Source organism: Canis aureus, chromosome 30 (assembly GCF_053574225.1).
Source record: "Canis aureus isolate CA01 chromosome 30, VMU_Caureus_v.1.0, whole genome shotgun sequence".
Taxonomy (NCBI): domain Eukaryota; kingdom Metazoa; phylum Chordata; class Mammalia; order Carnivora; family Canidae; genus Canis; species Canis aureus.
In genome coordinates, this window is record NC_135640.1 from 37438607 (window position 1) to 37460753 (window position 22147).

The 22147-nt window shown below is 43.5% G+C and overlaps 1 protein-coding gene across 8 annotated transcripts in view; it reads right to left on the reverse strand.

Moving 5' to 3' along the window:
• The window catches only part of ERG (ETS transcription factor ERG), a 186251-nt gene that overhangs the window by 58614 nt on the left and 105490 nt on the right, over positions 1–22147 (reverse strand). For 5 of the 8 annotated variants that reach the window (XM_077879208.1, XM_077879210.1, XM_077879212.1 and 2 more), the window contains one exon: positions 97–314. The exons of 2 other annotated variants lie outside the window; for them this stretch is intronic. In XM_077879208.1, coding sequence (XP_077735334.1) covers positions 97–314 — 218 coding nt within the window. Of the gene's footprint in view, positions 1–96; positions 315–21726; positions 21752–22147 lie in introns of those variants that run through there. One more of the 8 variants, XM_077879207.1, reaches the window with a different exon arrangement.

Here is a 22147-nt window from a genome sequence, read left to right on the forward strand (position 1 = left end):
ACAGTCTTTGGAGAAGCGTGACTGACTTCCAATTTACCTTTTCAGGGGACAGGAAAACCAGAAGTCCCGGAGAACAAGAGTCAGGGGTCTCCTTACCTTGAGCCGTTCACCTGGTTAGGGTTACATTCCATCTTGATGGTGACCCTGGCTGGGGGTTGAGACAGCCAGTCCTGCTGAGGGACGCGTGGGCTCATCTTGGAGGTCTGTCCATAGTCGCCAGAGGAGGACGCGGTCATGTCCGTCTTAGCCAGGTGTGGTGTCCCGTAGGCACACTCAAACAATGACTGGTCCTCGCTCACAACCGATAACGCTTCCTGAATGCCCAAAGAAACACACATTCAGGACACGCCGAAGGACAGTCATGCTTCAAAGAGCCACTGACTTTAGAGTCGTTTCTTACGGGGGGCTACATTTTAGGGAGTTTTCATAGAATCCATTCCTATGTCTGAGGAGAAAAAAGTAGCTTGTTTTCTTTCCCTTCAGACTGTAACAGTTGGAACTGACCGGCCCAGAAAAACTTTCCTGTGGGTCTCCGAGCATCCCCGGCTTGACTGCAGCAGTGCAGATAATACCCACTTTAATCTCAACTCAAGGAAGTTGAATTTCAAAGGTCTTAGAAGACATCCAATTGCATGTGTCATTATTTGACAAATGCAATCTATAATTCAAGCAGACAGGGTACAGAATGGTCGTGGAGATTAAAAAAAGAAATGTGATGGGTAACACCTAAACATCTGGCGAAATTGCTACATTCCCAGGAGATTTTAAAGAAGAGTCACTTAGAAGAAGGCTAAATAAAGGGAAGTGGAGCCCTGAAGGACAAACGTACAAAGATACAAATTTTTCCACTTCTAAGTTATTAGCTGAAATAGAGTTTCAAGCAGTGCTTCCATGATGGCGAACATCTGGATGATAAATGAACCAGAAAAAAAAAAAAAAGCTGTGAATTATCCAGATGCCTCCAAATACCAGGGTGTTTAAAATATCTGGATCTCTGACTAGCTCTTTTTCTCCTTTATTTTCTGTTAGTATCTTCGGTCTTTTGTAGGATTTGGTGAAAAGAAACAGAAGTATGTCATTGTTGGATCATTAATTCTCCTGGGGTTTGAGGTCACACAAGTGGTTAGCCTATGGCTACACTTCTATATTCTATGGCCAAATCAGCAAAGGCAAGTTAGATTTGGACATTTCAACTACTAATGATATATCATATAGCAGAAGAACTATGACACAATCTAATATTGATTTCTATCAGAGAAAAAAATTGTGCAATAACTCATTTTAATTTTAATCCTTTGGCATCCTCAGTATTGCTACTAACTGGTGAGAAGCAAATGCTGCCCAGGTCACATTTTTTTTTAATGGAAATTTTGATGCCGGGGTGGAGGCAGACCGTGGAGAACTTTAGTCCAAACTTCTCATCCCCAAATGAGAAAATGTGAGATCCAGAAAGGTCTAGAACTCACCTTGAAGTAAGCTGTGGAACTGGGGACACATCGGGCAGGTGTGTTACTGTCCACTCCCTCAACCTATGACGATGCCTTTCTTACATCTCTTGGTTTGGGATACTGTTTACATTAGCACTCCCTTCTTCTTCTTCAATTTGATATTTAAGTAAGTAGGGACCCTCCCTGTTAGTCACAGAGCCTTAAGCAGCAGCCTTTCTAAGATTCAGACCACTCTCCTTACCCAGAAGCATCGGGATCTTTAGGGAACACATGCAATTTCACAAAGCCCCCCTCCAAACCCAGTGCATACTCTGCTACTCTCTCCGCCACCCACCCAAGGACTAACTTCACAGGTACCGGAACGATGTGGCCAGGCACACTGCGCTAGGAATCAGTGAGCAGGAAAGAAGCACAAGGACCCAGCAGCGCTCTGCCCCCAGAGCAGTGGCCAAGTGCCTGTAGATACCTAACACCCCACCACCCCCAACTTATTAAACCCAACTTCTTAAAGATCCCTCAAATCACAGCTTGGGGGGACACCTGGGTGGCTCAGCAGTTGAGCATCTGCCTTCAGCTCAGGGTGTGATACTAGAGACCCGGGATCAAGTACCACATCAGGCTCCCTGCATGGAGCGTGCTTCTCCCTCTGCCCATGTCTCTGCGTGCCTCTCTGTCTGTCTCTCTCATGAATAAATAAATAAAATCTTTTTTAAAAAATCACAGCTTGGGACACTTGAGGGAAGAGTAAGCTGGTGGTTGACACAGTAACACAAAACATACAAAAAAGAACACGTTGAAAAAAGAAAAGAACACGTTGTAGCTGCTAGACAGCCAGAATCAGACATGAGAACGAAAAAAAAAAAAGGTAAGGCATCTCTGAATACATGCCAAAATCAAACACATCGACAACACACAGCAACAACACAAGGCAGCAGCACCAAAGCGCAGTGTGCGGTAACAGGCATGGGGGACCTCAGGGTTCTCTCCTCTGCAAGGGGAGTGAAGGAACCTGAGCCACCTACACTCCCAGATGGGGATTTAAGAGTAAGACTGGCATCACTACATGGACCTAGTGTAGCAGTGCTATTCAATAAAGACATAAATCACAGCTGCTTATATAATGTTTGCGGAACAGAGTCTCCCACCCCGGAGCAGCCCTGGACAGAAAGTTTTCACACACTCACAACAGGACACAAGGCTGACTGGCGCCCTCCACTCCCGCCTGATCCTGCAGACTCCAGCCCGATTCCAGCTCCGGCTCCAAGGGGGATAATGCATTACCGCATGTTACTAGCATCAGCTCACCCGGGAAAAGAAATATGAATAAAGGTGCAATTTCTAACAGAACTTGGCAGAAACAGGTGAGGTTTAAGGGACAGGCTCAGTTTTAAATTACAAGTGAAAAAGAAAAAAGTTTTCATAGCAGAGGTGAGCCTACAAGGTCAAAATATTAGTATACCCCCAAGATAAAGCAGGGTATCCTTGCAAAGCCTGCCAATGACTGAATAAATGTAGTATAAGGTTTAAGAAGTGGACCGAAAGAGCAGAACTAAGACAAGGCTCCAGTGTGTGTTTGGTGGGGGAGGAACCCCGTTCTCACATCTGGCAAAGCATTATTTCAGCATATGGCTTTCTAAAGAAAGAAATCAAAGTTAATTGAGATCGATTTTTTTTGGGGGGGTACTTACAAAGCTAAAGATAAGGGAGACACACATCTTTTCTTCATATCTTAGAATTCTCCTCAAAGTTAACATTGCATAAAAGATGAGAAAGGTGATGCAACTCAGAATATCAAAGGTTGCTTTTGTTCACTAGAGGAGAAAGAGCCCCAAAGTGAGGGTGCTTCAGAATAAACACCTCAGAAAGAGTGAAATACAATCCACATTCTGGAACGACAGAGCAATTAGAAAGCATGGCCCAAAGTGATTCTAACTAACCCGAGAGTACCGAACACCTAGAAGTAAGTACAGGTCAGCAAAAGGAAACACACAAAATCAACCTCCCGTTCTCTCTCTCCCTCTCTCACACACACCCGTACCCATGTAGCACATCTGAATGAGGGGGGAGTAAAAAAAAGCCCAAAGGGTGATTTTTCCAAGACCTACTTCAACAGCACAATCACTAGAATTAACTGCTGCTCTTCAGAGGAAAACAGGCAACAGACGCCATGGGCCAGCAGCATCTGTTTGTTCATCCATTAGACTCAGTCATGTTATTACACGCAGGCTTCATCATCCCTTTGGTTCGATATGAATGACAAAGGCTATTGCACAGGATTCTCCCGCCCTGGCAGCTCTGGGACTTCAAAGCGGGAGAGGATCTCGCCCAGTAGGATTAAAACCAGAACGGAGCTCTGAGCACAGGCTAGTAACCAGGAACACATGAATCCCTCAACTCCAGCTCGGCAAGGGACTTCTGGCCTTGACTGATGCTGTCGTTGCTTCCCTGCCTGCCACCTGGCTTCCCTCCTCATCCGTGGCCACCTCACCTACCTACCTGCCTACCTGCCAAGGGTGTCGGCAGATGCCTTAGTTAACATGTATAGGTTATGCTCTCAGAACCTTCAGCCAGCCGCAGGACTTGGGAGACTGCTTTGGTTGCTTTATAGCAGAGAACTCAAAAAAAAAAAAAAAAAAAGTCAAAACCTGGCAGAAACATGGCATAATAATTTAATATGCTTGCCTCTATGTTACTATAAAAAGACCTGAACTTTAGATTGGTGTGTGCTAGTGTGTGGGGATGTTTTCTCTGTAGCTCCAGGAAAGTTGGGATAGTCCAATGTGGCAAGTGGCAGGCTACCAATGTCATTTTTTTTTTTGAACTTACAAGACACACATAAATTCTAAGCTAAATGCCCCCAAACTAAAGGTGCTGCTGTGTTAGCACTCGAGTGTTTATTATTTCATATGAATACTGAATATACCAATAACATACAAGGACCATTCCTTCCAATCTTGGTCAGGGGACAACAGTCAACTGATAGTTTCAGAAACTGGGAAGTTCTCAACTAGATGATATTTCATAGTGTAAGACTAAAATTTGATTTATTTTCAAGTAACTAGATGTGGGTACAGCAAAGGATCCAAATGCTTAGATTACAAAGACAGCAATAAAAAGTCGACTGCACTTTGTAAGTGCACTGACATTTTCGGCAAAAGACTTCAGGGATCCTGAAACAGATGAATCCCTTCTGTAACAGATGAATATTTTTGAGGGGCTCCTATATTTCAAGTAAAAGAATTAGAAAATAAGGGATCCTATTTGCTTTTTTTTTTTTAATTTTTATTTATTTATGATAGTCACAGAGAGAGAGAGAGGCAGAGACATAGGCAGAGGGAGAAGCAGGCCCCATGCACCGGGAGCCCGACGTGGGATTCGATCCCGGGTCCCCAGGATCGCGCCCCGGGCCAAAGGCAGGCGCCAAACCGCTGCGCCACCCAGGGATCCCCCTATTTGCTTCTAATTTGTCATCCCCCCGGGTTAAAAGTACTATACTGTTAAATCCAGAGAACCCAACATACTTAGATTTCCATGAAATCCGGGCTTGACGTGGAAGCCAGTCTCAGAATGATCAGCTCTCTTTCACAGCTGGAGCAAGTGAAGCCCACAGAGAGACACGGTCCTTCCATGGTTTTCAAAAATTCAGAACATAACCAGAACTCAACATCCACAGACCTGGATTCTCAAGCCCTCCGGTGGTGAGGAAACACAAGTGGAAAAACTAAATGGAACAAGTATGCTGAGTAAGATTATGGTCATGCTTTAGAAAACATCCTTAAAGATGTCCTGGTCGTCACAACACAGTGTCTACTCCAGAAAGCTAGTGTCATCTGAAATCAGGAGCCTGCCTCTTCCACTGTGCCTCTTAGCACATTACAACCCAATACAAAACTCCACCTTAAATTTCCTCCCGCACACAGCCAAGCAGAATTTGGTGCATCACACAACTCCACACCCTGCCATGAGTAAGATATCTTGTGGCCACTTTCTCACAAACAGCCGATCCATCACAGAACACCCAGGTTGCCCAGTTAAAAAAGCGCTCTGCATGCATATCTTTTTAAAACCTATGTCACTGACTTTAAGATACACCATTTTTCACATTTTCCCAGCTCTGAAATCCAGATGATCCTACAGTCAATGGTATGCCATGGTTTATGGGCAGCATGTCTTCCACTTTGGTGGCAGAGAAAATAATTGTTCGTTTTATAACCAGTGGGGATCTTAAATCTATGAAATGTGGTTATTCAGTTCTGACAACAGTCCCATACAGTCAGTTGTCATTCCTGGATGAGAAAGTGGAATGGAGAAGAAGTGTGTTATTAACAGTGTGGACCAGGTGGAAGCAGAATCCCAGGATTTAGGATGGAATTGAAGTATCATCAGAAGATGGAAATGAACCCTCTAAGTACAACAGACTCTCCCATGAACCTAAAAGCTACTCAGCAATAGGCTCCAGTATTTATGTAATCCACAAAGCTGTTCTTTTCTCTGGTTAATCAGATAATTTAGATTCAAACTGATTGTCATGTACTGGGATGCGTTCATGGTGGATGGATGCCAGACTTCTCTTAGTGAATAATACACAGGAAAAATCGGACAGGTAGGAACACCATTATAAGTATGCTAGAGCCAGTGCCACTTGGTGGCCTTAATGGATGTCTGCAGACCTAATGATATGGGAAAACTATTTATTAGGTTGTCTCAAGCAAAATTGTTCAGAACATCTCTTTGACGCAGATGCCACACAATTGATGCTTCTAGAAAGTCACCTCCTACTCTCATTTGGGAGAGAAAAAGGCAACACAAACAAAACAGACAAAGCACCTAGGGGAGACCCTCACTTCCCACCATTCATCCAACAACCACATACCAACTGCTCGGGAGTTTTTTAAATAAATAAATAAATAAATAAATAAATAAATAAATAAATAAATAATTTCATTCATTCATTCATTCATTCATTCATTCATTTAAGACACGGGGAGAGAGAGCAAGAGAGGGGCAGAGACACAGGCAGAGGGAGAAGCAGGCTCCATGCAGGAAGCCTGACGTGGGATTCGATCTGGGGTCTCCAGGATCACACCCTGGGCTGCAGGCAGTGCTAAACCGCTGTGCCACTGGGGCTGCCCTCAGGAGTTTTTATTCTAAATGTGTATGGTTTTGCATTCAGATACAGCCAACATCTCATGTAATAAGAAACTTCATCTGACCAGTGTGTCTTTTCATCATGACACGAAAAAAGCCAAACATTAAGTGACACAGGACTCATCAAGCTGGGTGTGAATCACTGCTGCCCTTTCTTGGCATTCTTTTCTTTTTAACTCTTCAGTGTGGGGAATCATTAAAATCATAGATTAAATGCAGCATCTAGCTTTGTGTCACGTTTTTCTCATTTAACACGTTGCTATTTTAGTCCTTCAAAAAATATAAAAAATCTTGGATTAACCTCAAAGGAAAAACGCACGTAGGCAAATGAAGTCCATGTAAAGAATGTATTTATTCTCCAATATGGCATTGTTGCAGTATCGGAAAAGTTGACAATGCACAACACCAGCTCTGTGCTAGGAGAATGAGACACAGGGCTGGTGCAGAGATAAGGAGATACATCCAGATGTGCAGATACCCACTGAGACACACAGATGTACACCCATCTCACTGTCTACAATCCATCTGTCCATCTATCTGTCATCATCTTTATTCACAGAGCATGTGAGAAGACCTTCACATATTCCCCATCTCTCAGCACACTCACTGGGACAGATATTGCCTAGATGATGCAGAAGACCTGAATTCTCCCCCTTCCATTTTTCCTCGTTTCTTCCTTTTTCATCCTAGGAGTTTTCCCCCCTCTCTGTATATCCCTTTGGAAAACACTGAGCCGGAGATGGGTCCCCTGGTGACCTCCTGTCGCACTTCCCTGGTCTGAACTCTCTGGGTTTCTCCTTGGCTATGGGGCAGGCTGAGGTGGCTTCCAGAATTCTCTTTGTTCAGATACTTCTTCCTCAACTCCTGCATTTATTAAATTATAAGCACTTTCAGGGCAGGATCCTTTGTGCATGTGTTACTAGCATCAAAAGAACTTCCCAACACCACATGTTTGCTGATGTTAATATTAACCATTGAAGTCATGAAATCATATTATAGCCACATCATAATGCAATAAGTAGGGTCCAGAAACATCTATCACATCACAACAAAGGATCGACACTTATAAGATCATTGGATTTTGCAGCCAGTGACCACGAATCCAGAGGCTGTCACCAGCAATATGTCTGTAGTCACTCTCATGGAGCACATGATTGCAGCAGGGTCTTGCCTTAAATCTTTGTGGGCATAAACTGGGGACTTTGTGGAGTTAGAAATATACAAATGAAATAAGGCTTCCTGGAAAATGAGAATTCCAAAGCAAGGAAGAAGCATTCATCAGGGAGTAGAAATCCTAGAAATATTGTGAAAGCCTAGAGCTCTGCAGAAAAATTTCCAAGAAAGAATAGGTCTATCTCACACGATGAAAATGAGATTTCAGTGAACCCTGAGCAATTAGAGAGCCAGCTAACATAATGTTAAAATAACTTCTGTTTACTTGCTCGGTGATGCGCAGGATGCCCTTTCAAATATTTGAAAGGAGAGCATAAGGAGACTATTTCTCCCAGCAATCAAAGGGTACAGTTTCAGATGTGCAAGATGAGTGCGTCCCAGAGACCCACCACACAGCTTGGGGCTGGAGTTAACCACACTGTGTTGTCAACCTAAACATTTGCTATGAGGGTGCATTTTATGTTAAGTGTTCTTATCACACACACAAAAATAAATAAAGAGGGAGGAAGGAAACTTGTTGAGGTGATGGATGTGTTTATGGCATAGATTGCGGTGGTGGTTTCACGGGTGGATACTCATCCCAGACTCATTAAATTGTATACATTAAATACGTATGGCTTTTTGTATGTCAATCAAGACTCAATAAAAAAGGTTAAAAAAGGGACGCCTGGGTGGCTCAGTGGTTGAGCATCTGCCTTTGGCTCAGGGCATGATCCCAGAGTCCCAGCTTCGGGCTCTCTGCATGAAGCCTGCTTCTTCTCCTCCATCTTCCTATGTCTCTGTCTCTGTCTCTCTCTCTCTCTGTGTCTCTCATGAACAAATATATAAAATCTTAAAAAAAAAAAAAAGGTTAAAAAAAAAAACCCTAAAGGAACAATATGTAAGTGATGTCAATAGCTTCTTTGTTCTTCTACAAAGAAATGCATTCCCCCCCGCCCCACAGGCTTCTTTCCTTCTTTAGAGGTGAACGAAAAGTGTGAAAACACGTGTGGAAGCATCATGTTTATAGGTTTTAGGTAGAAGTGAGCACAAAGAATGGAACCACTGCCCCCATAGACCCTCCTATGCCCTTGGCTTTGTGTGGCTGGCATTCCATGGTTGGTTGGTTTTGTTTTCCTCATCACCGCCATCACAGAACACTCACAGATTGTCAAAAGTCTTCATCTTATTTTTATGAAGTTTTATTTTTAAGTGATTCATTTGAGATGAAAAGATTTTCTTTTCACTTCTTATAGTAAAATTTAGGATACACATGGAGTCATATCACAATGCAGGAAACAACATGGTAGAGCGTAGTGGCACTGGATCTGGGTTCAGAAGAACCAAGTTTGAAGCCAGATTCTGTCCTTGCTCTCCTTGCCACCTCAGGAACTTCGGGGACCTCTTTCTGCTCCGTGTCCCAAAAGGAGCTTGTTGGAGATGTAGAGTCTGGTCTCCAACTCTGCTGAATCAGAGTCCATTCTACCACAGCCTCCTGCGTGGACTGGGACTATTGCATACTTGCACAGTCAAGTGCAAGTAGAGCCATTTTACCCCTGCTGGAGTCTCGATTTCTTCAACCAATAAAAAATGGCATTGATAACAGCTGCCCAGCTCCCAACCATGTTAAATGGACCAAATGAGCCAGCATGTGTAAAAGGTTTTATAAACCTTAATGTTGTATTTCAATTGTTATTACGTTACAGAAAGCTGATGTGCCTGACTTGAATTCTCCACATGGTTCAAGCAGTGGTTTAGATGATCCATTTCTAGTCATATTGTTCTAGCAAGCCAGATGCACGAAAAGTGTGACATCTCTAATGTGCAATTAGTCACTTATCTTTGTAAGTACTACATTTAAAAGTCACGTACCTTCATCTAACATGGGGGAGCGAATAGGCTAACATCTCTTCTTTTATTGTTAAGAGGGCATTTGTCACTTTGGCCCCACGTGATTTAATCTTTCTGGTTCCTGATCAGTTCTTGTAGGGTTTTTGGTTGTAATTCTACCTTAGTTTCTTTGATATCAATTATCTATAAGTTTTGTATGAGAGGGGATCTAGATCCTCTGGTCAAAACTGTAGCTTCAACTACTGGTATGTTCCTTGGCATGCTTGGCATTCTCTATGTAACGAGTAAATGGATGAATAGATGGATAGGATGGATGGATGGATGAAGATACCATGTTCTTGTAACATAAGCTCTATATCTTTCCCTAGAATAGCCCATGGCATACAGTTGATGTTCCTCTAACTCCTAAAAATATCTCCTTTTCCAGCATGTGGGATCCCTGATGCTTTTTATTTTAACTTTCCCTAAAACGTCATGCGTTTTTAATAAACTTATACAAGGACATGTTTCTATAGCAGCTTGGCTAAGCAACTCACAGGGACTATGCCATCCTTCTGATTTTTGAAGCTTACTCGCCAGGAGTAAGGTGATTCAGGTTTTAAGAGGCACAGAGGATCCTCAGAATAGCATCCTGGGCTCACAGGGTAACATGGGCTTTTGCATTTTTCCTCTGTTGGAAAAGAATGGAAAAGTCCATTTCTGAACACCAAGGGTGGGATGCGTATCAACCCTCTCATCTTCAGAAGGATCTCCATGAAACACAGGCAGCACTACACTTGGCCTTTTCAAAACACACAGGCGTATGCTAAAAATACAGTGCACTGCACATCTGGAATTTGTCTCATCCATGAATCTCTCACACATGGATTCATTGTTTTCGATAAAATTCCAAGAATTTTATTCATGAGAAAGTTCTGGCACAATGGAAAACCCTGGCAAGTACAGTACGGGATAGGAGCAGCAGATGTCCCGGCCTCCACCCTCAGTGCTGCTGGCTCAGTTCATTTGCATCAGGCTTCTCTCTCATGCCTTCAAACCTCCAAGCCAAGCTTCCCTAGAAAAGGGAGCAGTATAGCAGCCTTACTTGAAAAACAAACTTGATGCAGTTCCCCCACAATTTCGACATGCAGGTGTCAGGAGGGGCCCATGGGGGTGTGAAAGCAGCATCAAGGCTCAGGGTCACTGGTTCCAGATGCAGCTGCTCACTCAGTACAGCTCAGGCCTGGGGCTGTTGACTCCTTATCTTTGAAATGAAAGTCTGCTCTTCTGATGTGTCCTAAGGTCCCTTCTTGAACCAAAACAAAATCTATTTTATTTAACTAGTGACATACTCTTCCTGCCATGGCCGGGCTGCAAGCTCCACCTTCTCTATCTCGGAGCAGATGTGCAGACGTGGCAGTGCGCAGGGTTTGGGGGGGAGGAGGAAGTCTATCCCCTGTGCCGTGGTTGCCAAGAAGTCTTTACACGTTCAAGTTAAAGGTTAACTGTAGGCTCTGTCCATGCTGTCTCAGATTTTAATTTCCCATGTCCTATGGATATCTTCTTTCTTGCTCACCGTGAGAAGGTAGGCAGGACCCTGAGAGCTCACTTCATGTCTTCAAGTGTGGTTAGGACCTAATCTCCTGCATGGGGACTCGGGTTGTTTGGCACATAAAGAACACCAGTCATAATAAAGTATGGTTCTACTAACCAAAGTCTTCGGAAGCCAGGATGATCAGGCAAGGAAGGGAGCACATGTTGGAAGCCCCTATCCCTCACAAGGTCCAAAGACCTCCCTGCTTTCTTTCCCATCCCCAACCCCAAATAATTTTTGGCACAGACTGCATACCGTATAAAGCAGAACCAAACATGGACACTCTTTCTTTCCCAGACACTGACTCCCACTGTGGAAAGAGCCAAATGCTCACCCACTGTGAGGGTTCCCTCCCTGCCAAACTCCTGCTTCAGCCCTGTGAGTGATGATGCTGCCGTCCCCGGGGCTGGGAGGCTAAGCCTGTGCTTTGCAGAAGATTTTCCAGTACATAAATCTGCCCTGGTTGCTGCACAGGAAGGAGACCAAGCAGCCAGGGTATCATAACCTTTGTTCACGCTCTGGGCTGAGCTCATTCTTCTCCCATGATGTAGTGTGCAGCACCAGGGAGTACCCTGTCACTGGAACACTTTGCATGCACCAGCAAGCTAGTTGCCAGCGAGACTCATTTTTATGACTCTGGGAGTGTTGATCTCAAAACCTAATACATTTGAATTATTCATTGTAAACTCGTCCAACAATTTCAAACTACACATACATATGTCATAACCAACAGGACTCTCTTAGAGTCTAGCTCGAGCCCCTCTGTAAATTGGTCTACGCTGGAAGCCAAAATCACTCTTTAAAACTCTGTAGGTCCATTCATACCAAAACCACTATAACCTGCAGAACAGCAGGTGGCCTAAAAATTTTAATGAGGCCTACAAAAGGGTCTAAACCTTGGGTTTTGGACTGCCTCCTTTTTTGGGACCTCTTTATACTAATTGCACTGAACACTCATGGAGAAAGCAGAACCACTGATGTCCAGTGTGTTCCCATCTTTTCCAGGGCTCGGGGCTCTGTGCATTTTGTACAGGCCCATGCTGCGCAAAGACATCTGCTGGATGGGTGAGGGGTGGCCCCTGCAGAGCCCTGTGGCCCCTGCAGAGCTAGCTCCTGTCAAAGGGGTGGGGTTTTCTGTGTTACTCATCCACCTATTTTGCACAACGAGCCTATGTATGTGTATATCACACATGGCTCTCTCTACTTAAAAAGGGCTTACCTGAAATAAAAGATGGTTCCCTGTCTTCTATCCTGGTGGACTTCCACTGATCACTACTGTAAGCACAGGTGTACTCTAAATTAATTTAAAAATTAAAACGACATATGCAAAAAAAAAAAAAAAGACATATGCAGAGCCATGTTGCTGGAAGTGACAAAAGCCACTTCTGCCCTTGTCAAATCTTACGCCGGTGAGCGACAGATCTAAAAGCGAGCAGATTGGTGCCCCTCTCAAGTCCTAATCAAGAGGGGACCAAACGGGCTCCCATGGGCTCCAACATCTGAGGCCAGACTGTTACTAATGCAGCTGATGCTGATGCTGGAACTCCCACAGTCACAAGGCGCTTCTACAGAACTCATCCTTGCACGCAGGTCTCACTAGCATCCATTGGATTTTCACTCATGTTAATGTCACTAACCTCCATTTTTGCTTCCAAGCAAAAGAGTAGACGTGTGTCCATATGCATCTTGGCAGGTGGGGTGATGAAAAGCAGCATACCTACTTAAGTATTTTTTTATATAAATTTATTTTTTAATGGTGTTCAATTTGCCAACATATAGAATAACACCCAGTGCTCATCCCCTCAAGTGCCCACCTCAGTGCCCGCCACCCAGTCACCCCCATCCCCTGCCCACCTCCCTTTCCACCACCCCTTGTTCGTTTCCCAGAGTTAGGAGTCTCTCATGTTCTGTCTCCCTTTCTGATTATTTCCCACTCATTTTTTCTCCTTTCCCCTTTACTCCCTTTCACTATTTTTTATATTCCACAAACGAATGAGACCATATAATGTTTGTTCTTCTCCGATTGACTTACTTCACTCAGCATAATACCCTCCAGTTCCAACCACCTCGAAGCAAATGGTGGTTGTCATTTCTAATGGCTGAGGAATATTCCATTGTATACATAAACCTACTTAAGTATTTGATAACTCTAACTCCTCTAAACTCATCTCCCGCTGGCTCCTCGAACCTCACAATCTGGGCAGACATTGTCATGCCAGGCAATGAACTCTCTCTCTATAGCACCAACAAAGCCATACCTTCCAGCTTCCCCTTCGTTACCCATTCAAGTGCAGGCAACAGACAAACAAACTCTAAAATTCAAAATAATTAAGTACATATTTGTAGAGTGAATTAGAGCCTTGCTTTTCGGGGTCCGATGCTGGCACAGGCAGCATCAACATTACCTGAGACCCTGTTCTATACACAGAATCCAGGCCTTGCCCCAGAGCTAGGGAGCCCAAATCCCGATGGACAAGATTACTAAGATGAATGGCATACACAAGTAGTTCTGGGAACTGGGTTAAAAAGTTGCAAGGGTTCTGAAAAGAAAGAAAAGGCAGAGCCGAGTGAGGAGGGCCAGGGAGAGAGGGACAGACAGCTGTTGTTAATATAGAATGGTCAGCGAGGTTCTCGTGGGGGGAGGCGAGGCCTGAATAAACTTAAGGAAATGAGGGAGCCATCCCAATGCACTCCTGGGGAGTGAGCCTCCAGGGTCACTGAAGCCACAACGCCAAGGCCAGAGGAGGGCACTGGGGTTGGAGGTGGGACTCTGAGATCAGGAGCAGCCAGGAAGGAAGTGCCATCGCAGAGAGGGAGAGTGTGACTATTGGCTGAGAAGGGGATTCTGATGAGGCTGAGGATGAGCAGAGCCGTGGCCAGAACCTGGTCTCCTGGGAGTGAAGGGGAACCAGGGAAATGTCTTCTTTCCTGAGATGTACTAATATTTTTTACCTTGTAAGCATTCTGCAAAGAAAGATCTTTCTATCTTTTAAGTATTATGATTTTCAAAACTCAGCGTGATCAGAATGCATGTATTATGCATGCCAGAGTATATACCAGGAGTCACACCTAATGAGACATGATAGCCATCCTTTGCCGCCTATACAATGGAGCTTACTTCCATACATCATCATATACAGAAACTTCAGGAATTCAGGATGCGTATTTTCATTCAGAGAGCCTGTCCATGGCCATGACCGTTTTTTGTGCTATTTTGCACATATAGGAAATACCTCGTTGAGGCTTCCCGCCATCCTGGACACCTCCTATAAAGGGCAGCCCTCAGGGAAACCAACCACTGGCAGTCAAAAGGAACAGCACCAAAGTGCTCCCCCGCCCTGAAGTCAGGGACAACCCCAGGGACAGAAAGTGTGAGGTGAGCAGGTATTAACAGCTCTAGATGGTGAGCAGCAGACAGCAGTTATCACTTCCGTTCTGCTCACCTCACACCCCAGTGACAGCTTCAGAGCTGGAGAAGGGATTCAGATGAACAGCTATTTCCTCTTTAGACAAAAGGATAAACTTGCTTTAGGGCAGAGGCCTTCTGAAGAACTATTTCTACTATGCTTGCCTATCAAGAACCCTAAATTCTCAAAGCTTTATCAGTGGAACGTGCCTCCTCACTGAAAAAGGGTGCTAAATTCCTTGCTAAGGAATTTGAATCCAATGTCAAAATTCAGTACATAGTCTGTGTATTAGTTTCCTAAAGCTTCAAAAAAAAAAAAAAAAAGCAGCCTAAATTAAAAGATATTTTTAAACAACAGAAATGTGTTCTCTTACAGCTCTGGAGACAGAAGTCCAAAATCAAAGTGCCAGCAGGGCTAGTTCCTTCTCAAGCTATGAGGAAGGGATCTGCCCCAGGGCTCTCCCCTTGCCTTGTAGACGGCTGTCTTCTCCCCATGGCTTCACAGAGTGTAGGCATGACTGTGTCTCTGACAAGTTTCCCCTCTGTACACAGATGCCAGCATCCTGGATTAGGGCCACCCTGATGACTTCATTCTCACTTGATAACTACTGGAAGGCTGGTTCTCTGAATAAGGTCATGTTCCGAGGTTCTGGGGATTGGGACACTAACATATGAATATGGGTGGCACAGTTTAGCCTGTAGCAGGCTGTAGGTTCCTGGAGAGCAGAGAATGGGTCGACTTCGTTCATTGCTATCCCCTGCTGCCTAGCAGAGTGTGAGGTCCCAGACTAAGTAGTTGTTGAAGTGTGTTCCAGGAACCTCCTGGGCTCCCAAGGTCCTTCCAGGCAGTCTCAGGGCTCTACAGTGTTTTCGTGATGTACTAATATATTATCTGCCTTTTCCATACTGAACCTCTCACAGGAGTGCAGTGAAGTTTTCCAGAGGCTACAGGACATATGATAGCAGAGGTGATTGGACACAGAAGCAGATATGAGAATCCAGCTGTCTCCTATTAAGCTGGACATTTTAGAGATTTGCAAAAATATAGAACAATGCCACTCTGCTCACTAAATATATTTTTTGGTAATTATAGTTATTTCTCACTGCACTGTGTTCTTTACACTAACACAATGAGTTTATTACTGTTGTTTTTTAATGAATTCATAAATAATGCTTCAAAAACATCTCAGTTTTGGTTTCTAATTCAGTCAATGTCAATAGATATTATCTAAATAAACAATGGCTTCTTAGAAACTTCAATCATTTTTAATGGTGCAAAGGAGTCCTGAAGCCACAAGTTTGAGGACCATTGCTGCAGGGGTTTAAACCAGCTGGGACATGGTCCATCTTCTCTGAAGTAACCCACAGTCTTATGGCCATTAATGTCCTTTATAAAAAAAATATTTTTAGTAGCTAAATGCTACAAAAATGAAGCCTACTGGCGATTCCCATAAGTTGACAAAAAGGAGTTATTAAAAAAAAAAAAAAAGGCAAGCCAATCTTGAGTCTCTGAAGATAGCACTTAGCCATGTGTTAAATTTGCAACTTACACGCTTCAAAACCCAAGAGTCAGGGGGGAATGGCATTCCACGTATCCCAGCTGCTGAGTGCTGGCCCCCAGATACTCCAGCACTGGACAGAAGCTACTAAAGAAGCAGGCTGCCCATCCCCTCTTAGCTACCGACTACCCACCGACATCTGTTTTCAGCTGAGACTTCTGGAGAGTGCTGTGTCTTCTGGCAAAATGGGAGAAGGTCTGGTGAGGGACCACAGACCAGCAGGAAATGAGGGGAGGCTGTAGACCACCTACCTGCTGCCAAGCTGGTTGTGGTTTGGGGGCAGGGCCAACTTGAGAAAGTGGTCCTGGGGCCATAGGGCTGCAGAACCTAGGCATGAACTTCAGGCCCATCTCTTCGCATGCCCATCTTGATGCACTTGGTGCATCTCTGGATTGGGAAGTGGCATTCTCCAATTAATGCCAAGTACCACTCTTTTTTTTTTTTTAATAACCAGGGTATCTTAGGTTCTCAACTCATTTCTTGGATGAGTTCCAATACTTGGATATTGGAAGATCCTCCCTGTTTATTTCCTTGCTGAAGACTGTGTGAAAATGTCATGTCTCATTCTAAAACAGGTTCTCAAAAATAAATAAATAAAATAAAATAAGTAAGATTCTTAAAGGCATTTGATGTAAATAATCAGTAGTTCGGCATCCACTACAACCAAAACAACCACAGTAGGCACTGGTGGTGGTGACAGAAAGCTGTCCTCAGAATCAATTATTTTAGATAGACTGTAATTACTTTAATAGAGGGACAAAATACCCTGGGAGAAAAGAAGAGCAGATTCATCAGGACTGGGGGAATGCAGGCTCCATGAGAGCAGGGATTCCCTTCTTTCAGTGACTTTTTTCACCAGTGCTTGGAAAAGTGCCCATACTCAATGCACACATGCTAATTATCTGTCATGTAACTTTGTAGTATGTGGGTGCTAGTTTGTTGATTGCTTTGGTGGGGGAGGAAGGAGGGATGAAGGAGAAAGGGAGAAGGAAGGAATTGGTGTTCACTGACCTTGAAGAATGGAGGGACAAGACAGGTTGAGATGGCGAGGAACGTTTTCAGGTAAAGAACACATGAAAAAAACTGCAGAAGTAGGACCATCCTTGTGAGTTGGAGAGGGCCGAGGATGATTCAAGGTGGGGGCAGGTTGTGGAAGCTCAGATTGGATCCAAAGACTGCACCTCATTTCTGATGGCCCTGGATGCCCCATCCAGGGTTTGTCTTTCATTCTGCACAAAACATGGGCTTCTTACTTCCATGTTTCCATAGCCTCTCCGTCCTGATCACTATTGTCTCACATCCTTTCCATTCACAATATTAATCACCTCATCTAGTCTGGGATTATATCCCTCCTATTTAGGTGAAGTACATACTTGATTATCATTTAAATTAATTTGAAAATGTAATTAATTTGTTTTGCATTATCAGGAGTGGTTTAATTTCCTACACAGAATACCTAAGAAGGCTTTCTCATGGGCTTACAATCCTGGAAGACCCAATGCCCAATGGGAGGGAATATATGTTGGAAACAAAAATAAAAGTCAGCAATTTAAAGAAAGCCAAGTTTGGAAAATTCTATCTAAGGACAGGCAATTCCCCATATGGTAAAATGGCAGTGACAACCAAAACAGGGACAGTGTCTATGGAGAATGAACTCATATATCTGAGCCACGACTTGTATTAGTCAACTTGACAGACAGTACATTTCATTAGTTTGGGACTATTGGCTCTTCTGAATGTGGGACAGCTCACAACAAATCACAAGGTCATGTGTAAAATGAAAAGAAGGGCTCCTTTACAGTAATAATAATCACACTGTGTCCCCCTGCTGCCCCTAAATAAAGTCCAACTTCCCAATGTGTCCTGGCCCCTAGAAGCCCTTAAGTCCTGAGCTTGTTTTTCTTAGTGACTACTCTTGCATTCACTGTTAGTGACCTAAGCAACGAAAGTAATTCCCAATCAACCGGAAGAAGCAGGTTAACCTGGCAAGGGATGGCCGACATCATTTGACTTTCCAGGAAAATCCTCCTTTTCTACTAACTCAAGAAACATGTACTGTGCTACCTTGTATTTAGCAGAGAGATGCAACACACAATAGCCAAAAGCAAGAGGTGCATCAATGTCAGTGCTTGTGCTGTCAACATTTCTGAGGAAGTATGTACATTCAGAAGCGAGCATTGGAGGGACCCCCTATGGCCCCAGGACTTCTGTTCATTATATGGTTTCCCAAAAAAGAGACACCGAAATCTGAAATCAGAAACACATTTTCAAGGGACAAGTGCATGATGCTCACAAGTTAGGTGCAGTGAGGCAGGGGTGTTGGCAGAGGTGGAAGAGGAGGAGGAGGAGGAGAGGAGGGAGGTCAGGAGGATGTCCGTGGGAAACCTGACAGACCCACAGCGAAGGATCTCGAAATTGCCAATGTATTCTCATCAAATTGCCGATTTCAAAAGACTTGGATCTGAGCCCAGCGAGAGATCTAATTTGGACCTTGACTCTGGCCCTCCCAAAAATTACTACTTCTATCTCAGCACCCAAACAACAGAAAAGCAGTACATGTTCAGTTGGTTAATTCCAAGTAAAGTCTGCATATCGAAACAAAATGTATACTTTTCAGGCATATGAAGTAGAAGTGAGCCAAATTAGCAAAATGCACAAGCGTGTTGGCAGTGTTTCCGTGCAGGGTTGAGCAGACCTGTCATCCACGTACAGGGGCTACATGTGTACCCACCTCATGGCCCGTTACCCACTCTAGGAATTACTCAAGCCTTTGTTTTTCTCCCTCCAGCTTCCTGCCTTCTTAAAGCATTTGCTGGCCATCAGCCAATGGGGGAAAAAGGTAAACTCCACTCTGTCCACGTCGCGACTTATCAGTGCTTCCAGTAAAAGGCCTGTGGTGGAGAGCCAGGGAAGTGAGATTTGTGGTTCCTTCAGATCTACACCTTCCTCATTACCCAGAAGGTCGGTCAATCAATAATTCTTATCTCCTGACTGGCACGGCCCTGCCTGACTTCTTACCCTCTCCCATGGGGCTGCTGTAGGGCCTGCTGAGCTTCCCTGAAGCTCTATGTAAAGGAAAATGTGTGCTTCTCTGGATGTTACCCAGGGTTAACACAGAATAGATACTGTGAGCTTAATTTTGTTTTCTAACAACAAAAATTAAACTGGAGACAACAAAGATTTCCCAAACTCCTTTAGTGCCAGACTCAATTCCTAAAGATCTTTTCCTTGGCAAGACCCATGGAATGACTCTGGAACCCTAGGTGCCCCAATGAGCATAGTTAATGATGCTAAAAAAAAAAAAAAATGTCATGATAGAGGCAAGAATGGAACATTCTGATTTCTCCTTTGGCAACTGCCACCCAAGGGGGAGTCTTGGCTGGCTGGGGGGAGCGAGCTCTTCAGTTCACATAACACCCCATCCAGCCACCCCATATAAACATGCTATCTCAGCCAAAGTGGTGTGCCCACTCTGAAAATGTGACTGGAAGGCAAGGCCTCCAGCCCCTTGTCCAACTGGAACACAAACCTGAGGCCCCAATAGAACTGATGCTCGCCTTCAGACTCTGGCCATACATTTTTAAAAAATACATTAAATCTATCCATCTAGGAACTCAGTAATTCACTTACCAAACATTTACTGACTCGTCACTCTGTGCCACGCACGCACCATGACACAACTTCAGGACCTCTTGCAAGAAGATGCAAGGGTTCTATCTACCTGCTAGTTGTATGTCATTATTGTAAGAAACCTTCCCATCTCTCTGAATGTCATGTCATAGAAATTCAGCCACCAATGCTCATAAACATCATCTATGGGAGCTGGGCTCTAAAGCTTCAAGAAGATCCAGCTTTCTTAGAAAAATCACTGACTACATATGGATATAATTATCTTCATTCTGTTTTCCCCTAGAATCACTGTATTTATAGCTTTGAGCAATTTTCTTTTTTCCCTTTGAGGAAATACTGTGAAACATTTTTCTTATAGGTAATATTAATTTGTAATAAATGCATTTTTTGATATAATAAATGACTTTTCATATTTATTTTTGAACAAACCAGGGAGTATGAAAGTAAATTTACGGGCAGCTTGCAAGCATGTCTTGCTTTTATGTGAGAAAGGAAATAAATGTAGATGCTTACTGTTAAAGTTAATGAGGCAATGCTAGTGTCAGAATTATAAGCTTCATACTTCCTCCTGTTGTGCAGTACATAGAGCATGTTTACACACCCCATCTCACTTGGATCTAATAAAATCTTTACACATTGCAAGTATCAACACCTGCAGTAGTGTTACAATGATTTCCCTCAGAACTTGTCTTTGTAAGATGATCATTTGTGTTGCATACTGGTGTTTACAATTTATGTACAACTTTGTTGCACCTCATGGTTTATCTGTCTGTTTCAGGCCATTAAACTGTAAGCTCCTGGAGGGCAGGGACATATCTGACTCGCTTCTGTGTCTTCAGGGCCAACCACACAGTCACTCAATACAGTCATCTAGTGCAGCCTTGCTTGGTGACTTACCCTTTCCAATAGCTCTGTGTTGTCATGTGTGATATGAGGATAGCAACTGTACCACTTATCTTACCTATTCCAATCTATGAGACAATTAATACAACATCGGGCATAAAGTAAGTACCTGTAAGTGTTTGCCACTAGTACCACTGCTGTTCTTGTTATTTAGACTGAATTGAATTGAAGTTCGTGAGAGCAAGGTAACTTATACAGGGGAATGGGACAGATGACCAGCAGAAAGAAAGGACCATCAGGGATTCTGTGTCCTGGTCTGCAGCTCTAGCTAAGCTATGAAACAAAGTCATAGATCTTTTTTTTTTCTAAATCATTTCCATTAATATAATTTTTAAAATAATTTACTTGTAAGTGTTCCCTGTGTTTCTTTTCCTGCCATGACGGTCTTTACCTTACCAAATACACATGGGACATTGACACACTGGAAAGCTGAGGAGACACAGAAATAGTATACCCTGGCCTCGCTGTGCAGTGGCATCTCTTCTCCTCAACATTTTACATTTTATAATTACATCTGGCAAACTGCTTTATCAGCGTAACCTTGTACCAGGAATCAAATGAAAATGAGCCAGCTCTCAGCATAGAAAGTGGAAAATCAGAAGTACACTCAACATTGACACCATTATATTCTCTACATTTCTGTTTCTAAGACAGTCTATTAAAGTTGCCATCCTAACAGTAGAAGATTCCGTTGAGCACAATGTTGGGTGAGTCCAGATTATAGATTAACAAGAGGCCACCAGAGAAGATGGGATGGGCTGGGTTTCCAGGAAGGATCTGTTAGAAGCCTCTCATGTCTGGGGGGCTTTTCAGACCCTGAAAAATCCAAAAGGGGTTCCCTTTCCTGGGCCAATCCTTATTCTCCACAACACGTTTATGTAATAACAATATTTGCAAGTGCAGTCAGAAAAGGAACTGCCGCCCATCATTAACAAATAGATGGGGCTCTGAATCATGTTCACTTTTATTGGCCAATGAATTCTCAGACTTTTTATCTTATTGTTCAATTCAGGAAAGAGGGGATTAAATAGAATTAAGCAAGGAGGGGAAACTCACTTTTTTCACTTGCAGAAAGCTAATTATAGTTTGGTCACTGAGTAATTTCATTATCTGCTTAGGATCCTTAATTAGATTTGATGTTCACTATGAAGTGTGGCAGATTTCCTTGGGGAAGCAGAACTAGGATAGAACATAAATGTTCAGTGTCACCGAATATGTTCAGAAGAATTAGACATCAGTCTTTTTAATTATTCTAGCAGTTTATCATTCCCTCATGAGCTCTACAGACATCACCATTTCAGCAGGAGAAACCAGTAGACTTCTGGGAAGATGGTCTTCCTCAATTACATGGAACTACATAATACATTTAAGACATCCCTGGCTCTGTCCATTGATGGCCAGAGCACTCCTTCCATGGTCATGGCGTGGGAACCCAAATGCCACACATTCCCTGAGCACCACCCCACGTGGAAGATAA